Source organism: Blennius ocellaris (assembly GCF_963422515.1).
Source record: "Blennius ocellaris genome assembly, contig: SCAFFOLD_145, whole genome shotgun sequence".
NCBI classification, from domain to species: Eukaryota; Metazoa; Chordata; class Actinopteri; order Blenniiformes; family Blenniidae; genus Blennius; species Blennius ocellaris.
Genome location: NW_027662027.1, coordinates 90,001 through 95,308, shown reverse-complemented (window position 1 = coordinate 95,308; position 5,308 = coordinate 90,001). Strand labels below are relative to the sequence as shown.

General features: G+C 42.0%; 1 protein-coding gene across 1 annotated transcript in view; it reads left to right on the top strand.

Annotated features, from left to right (window-relative positions):
• Positions 1 to 4,852: 4,852 nt before the first annotated feature.
• The window catches only part of LOC308148409 (disks large homolog 4-like), a gene marked incomplete at both ends in the record, with an annotated part of 8,934 nt that continues 8,478 nt past the window's right edge, over positions 4,853 to 5,308 (top strand). The window contains 1 exon segment of the mRNA XM_080521869.1: positions 4,853 to 4,903. Coding sequence (XP_080377995.1) covers positions 4,853 to 4,903 — 51 coding nt within the window.

The window sequence follows — 5,308 nt, the reverse complement described above, 5'->3', positions numbered from 1 at the left end:
GTGCTCATGATGCGTTCAGGTGCTCGTGATGCGTTCAGGTGCTCGTGATGCGTTCAGGTGCTCGTGATGCGCTCAGGTGTTCGTGTTCCTTTCAAGTGCTCGTGATGCATTCAGGTGCTTGTGATGCGCTCAGGTGTTCGTGTTCCTTTTAAGTGCTCGTGATGCGTTCAAGTGCTCGTGATGCGTTCAGGTGCTCGTGATGCGTTCAAGTGCTCGTGATGCGTTCAGGTGCTCGTGATGCGTCAGGTGCACGTGATGCGTTCAGGTGTTCGTGATGCGTTCAGGTGCTCGTGATGTGTTCAGGTGCTCGTGATGAGTTCAGGTGTTCGTGTTCCTTTCAAGTGCTCGTGATGCGTTCAAGTGCTCGTGATGCGTTCAGGTGCTCGTGATGCGTCAGGTGCACGTGATGCGTTCAGGTGTTCGTGATGCGTTCAGGTGCTCGTGATGTGTTCAGGGGCTCATGATGAGTTCAAGTGCTCGTGATGCGTTCAGGTGCTCGTGATGCGTCAGGTGCACGTGATGCGTTCAGGTGTTCGTGATGCGTTCAGGTGCTCGTGATGTGTTCAGGTGCTCGTGATGAGTTCAGGTGTTCGTGTTCCTTTCAAGTGCTCGTGATGCGTTCAAGTGCTCGTGATGCGTTCAGGTGCTCGTGATGCGTCAGGTGCACGTGATGCGTTCAGGTGTTCGTGATGCGTTCAGGTGCTCGTGATGTGTTCAGGGGCTCGTGATGAGTTCAGGTGTTCGTGTTCCTTTCAAGTGCTCGTGGTGCGTTTAAGTGCTCGTGATGCGTTCAGGTGCTCATGATGCGTTCAGGTGTTCGTGTTCCTTTCAAGTGCTCGTGATGCGTTCAGGTGCTAGTGATGCGTTCAGGTGCTCGTGTTGTGTGTAGGTGCTCGTGATGCGTTCAGGTGCTAGTGATGCGTTCAGGTGCTCGTGATGCGTTCGGGTGCTCGTGTTGCATTCAGGTTCTCGTGTTCCTTTCAGGTGCTCGTGATGAGTTCAGGTGATCGTGTTCCTTTCAGGTGCCTCGTGATGCGTTCAGGTGCGCGTGTTGTGTTCAGCTGCTTGTGATGCGTTCAGGTGCTCGTGTTCCTTTCAAGTGCTCGTGATGCGTTCAGGTGCTAGTGATGCGTTCAGGTGCTCGTGTTGTGTGTAGGTGCTCGTGATGCGTTCAGGTGCTAGTGATGCGTTCAGGTGCTCGTGATGCGTTCGGGTGCTCGTGTTGCGTTCAGGTTCTCGTGTTCCTTTCAGGTGCTCGTGATGAGTTCAGGTGATCGTGTTCCTTTCAAGTGCTCGTGATGTGTTCAGGAGCTCGTGATGCGTTCAGGTGCTTGTGTTCCTTTCAGGTGACTCGTGATACGTTCAGCTGCGCGTGTTGTGTTCAGGTGCTTGTGATGCGTTCAGGTGCTCGTGTTCCTTTCAAGTGCTCATGATGTGTTCAGGAGCTCGTGATGCGTTCAGGTGCTTGTGTTCCTTTCAAGTGCTCGTGATGCGTTCAGGAGCTTGTGATGCATTCAGGTGCTTGTGATGCATTCAGGTGCTCGTGATGTGTTCAGGTGCTTGTGATGCGTTCAGGTGCTCGTGATGTGTTCAGGTGCTCGTGATGCGTTCAAGTGCTCGTGATGTGTTCAGGTGCTCAATGAGGTTTTTGATTTTTACTCGTTGTTGTTTAAAGATCTTTGAAGGTCTTTCAGGATTCTGAGAGAGAGAGAGACAGAGAGAGAGAGAGAGAGAGGAGAGAGAGAGAGAGAGAGAGACAGAGAGAGAGAGAGAGAGAGAGAGGAGAGAGAGAGAGAGGAGACCGAGACAGAGAGAGAGAGAGAGAGAGAGAGAGAGAGAGAGAGAGAGAGAGAGAGAGAGAGAGAGCTCTGATTCTGTGAGTTAATTAAAACTCTACATTTCCCTTGGAAGGATAGAGTTTTAATTAATTTACTTTAATTTCTCTCTCTCTGTGTCTCTCTCTCTCTCTCTCTCTCTCTCTCTCTCTCTCTCTCTCTCTCTCTCTCTCCATTATGTAACTGAGGTTTCATTACTTTGGACATTCAGAGTTTAACCCTCCCGCAGGTCACCTCACTGACTCAACCTGGTTGCTAGTCGGACTAGTTAGCAGCTGGTCACCAGACACCCTGGTTGCAGGTCGACTAGTTAGCAGCTGGTCACCAGTCAGACTAGTTAGCAGCTGCAGAGTCATTAGATATTACTGGAGATGTTTTAGAACATTGTTCATCTTCTGCTGTTTATTGACGGTTGATCTATTAGTTGTGATTAGTATATTGGATCATCATCGATTATTAACTGCAGGTTACCGGAGATATTGTGATACAACGAGTGACGTTTTGGTCAGTGAGCTGGTAGTTAATGATGGTTGATTGATCAGTAGTGGTGACGAGCTGGTCAGTTAATGATGGTTTATTGATCAGTAGTGGTGACGAGCTGGTAGTTAATGATGGTTTATTGATCAGTAGTGTGACGAGCTGGTAGTTAATGATGGTTTATTGATCAGTAGTGGTGACGAGCTGGTAGTTAATGATGGTTTATTGATCAGTAGTGGTGACGAGCTGGTAGTTAATGATGGTTTATTGATCAGTAGTGGTGACGAGCTGGTAGTTAATGATGGTTTATTGATCAGTAGTGGTGACGAGCTGGTAGTTAATGATGGTTTATTGATCAGTAGTGGTGACGAGCTGGTAGTTAATGATGGTTTATTGATCAGTAGTGGTGACGAGCTGGTAGTTAATGATGTTTATTGATCAGTAGTGGTGACGAGCTGGTAGTTAATGATGGTTTATTGATCAGTAGTGATGATGAGCTGGTAGTTAATGATGGTTGATTGATCAGTAGTGATGATGAGCTGGTAGTTAATGATGGTTTATTGATCAGTAGTGATGACGAGCTGGTAGTTAATGATGGTTTATTGATCAGTAGTGATGATGAGCTGGTAGTTAATGATGGTTTATTGATCAGTAGTGATGATGAGCTGGTAGTTAATGATGGTTGATTGATCAGTAGTGATGACGAGCTGGTAGTTATGATGGTTGATTGATCAGTAGTGATGACGAGCTGGTAGTTAATGATGGTTTATTGATCAGTAGTGATGATGAGCTGGTAGTTAATGATGGTTGATTGATCAGTAGTGATGATGAGCTGGTAGTTAATGATGGTTGATTGATCAGTAGTGATGACGAGCTGGTAGTTAATGATGGTTTATTGATCAGTAGTGATGACGAGCTGGTAGTTAATGATGGTTTATTGATCAGTAGTGGTGACGAGCTGGTAGTTAATGATGGTTTATTGATCAGTAGTGATGACGAGCTGGTAGTTAATGATGGTTGATTGATCAGTAGTGATGACGAGCTGGTAGTTAATGATGGTTTATTGATCAGTAGTGATGATGAGCTGGTAGTTAATGATGGTTGATTGATCAGTAGTGATGATGAGCTGGTAGTTAATGATGGTTGATTGATCAGTAGTGATGATGAGCTGGTAGTTAATGAGGTTTATTGACGGATGACTGGTTTGTTGAGTGAGAATCAGTTGTCTGTTGACTATTGATGATTATTGATTATTATCGATGATTATTGATGATTATTGATGATTATTGATTATTATAGATGATTATTGATGATTATTGATGATTATTGATGATTATTGATTATTATAGATGATTACTGATGATTATTGATGATTATAGATGATTATTGATGATTATTGATTATTATTGATGATTATTGATTATTATAGATGATTATTGATGATTATTGATTATTATTGATGATTATTGATTATTATTGATGAATATTGATGATTATTGATTATTATAGATGATTATTGATGATTATTGATGATTATTGATTATTATAGATGATTATTGATGATTATTGATGATTATAGATTATTATTGATGATTATTGATGATTATAGATGATTATTGATGATTATTGATGATTATTGATTATTATTGATGATTACTGATGATTATAGATGATTATTGATTATTATAGATGATTATTGATGATTATAGATGATTATAGATGATCATAGATGATTATTGATGATTATTGATTATTATAGATGATTATTGATGATTATTGATGATTATAGAGGATTATTGATGATTATAGATGATTATTGATGATTATAGATGATTATAGATGATTATTGATGATTATTGATGATTATTGATTATTATAGATGATTATTGATTATTATAGATGATTATAGATGATTATAGATGATTATTGATGATTATAGATGATTATTGATGATTATTGATTATTATAGATGATTACTGATGATTATAGATGATTATTGATTATTATAGATGATTATAGATGATTATAGATGATTATTGATGATTATAGATGATTATAGATTATTATAGATGATTATTGATGATTATTGATTATTATAGATGATTATAGAGGATTATTGATGATTATAGATGATTATTGATGATTATAGATGATTATAGATGATTATTGATGATTATTGATGATTATTGATTATTATAGATGATTATTGATTATTATAGATGATTATAGATGATTATAGATGATTATTGATGATTATAGATGATTATTGATGATTATAGATTATTATTGATGATTATAGATGATTATAGATGATTATTGACGGATTGTAACAATTTGATTGACACACAGTAAAGTGCTCACCGTGGTGCTGGTTGCCGTGGTAACCGGGCCTCCGGATGGCCGAACAGCTGTTAACGTGGAGTTGCCATGGTGACGAGTGAAGAGATGCTGGATGATGTGATTTAACTCAATTGTGCGTGTGTGTGTGTGTGTGTGTGTGTGTGTGTGTGTGTGTGTGTGTGTGTGTGTGTGTTTCACAGATGAACGGGTCAGAGGGGGAACTGGAGTACGAAGAAATCACACTGGAGAGGGTGAGGACACACACACACACACACACACACACACACACACACACACACACACACACACACACACACACAGAGTTCTATAAATAGCCGGTGTGTGTTGGGTGTGTTGAATCTGCTGCGCCTCCAGAAATAAACTCCACCCGGCCGACCTCACGGTGTATTTTTAACTCTCGTCTTCATTGGCTCACAAATCAAACGTTACCGCCGTCGGTTAACGCCGGTGGTGGACGCCATGGTGGACGCCATGGTGGACGCCGTGGTGGACGCCATGGACGCCGTGGTGGACGCCGTGGTGGACGCCGTGGTGGACGCCATGGTGGACGCCATGGTGGACGCCGTGGTGGACGCCATGGACGCCGTGGTGGACGCCGTGGTGGACGCCATGGTGGACGCCGTGGTGGACGCCGT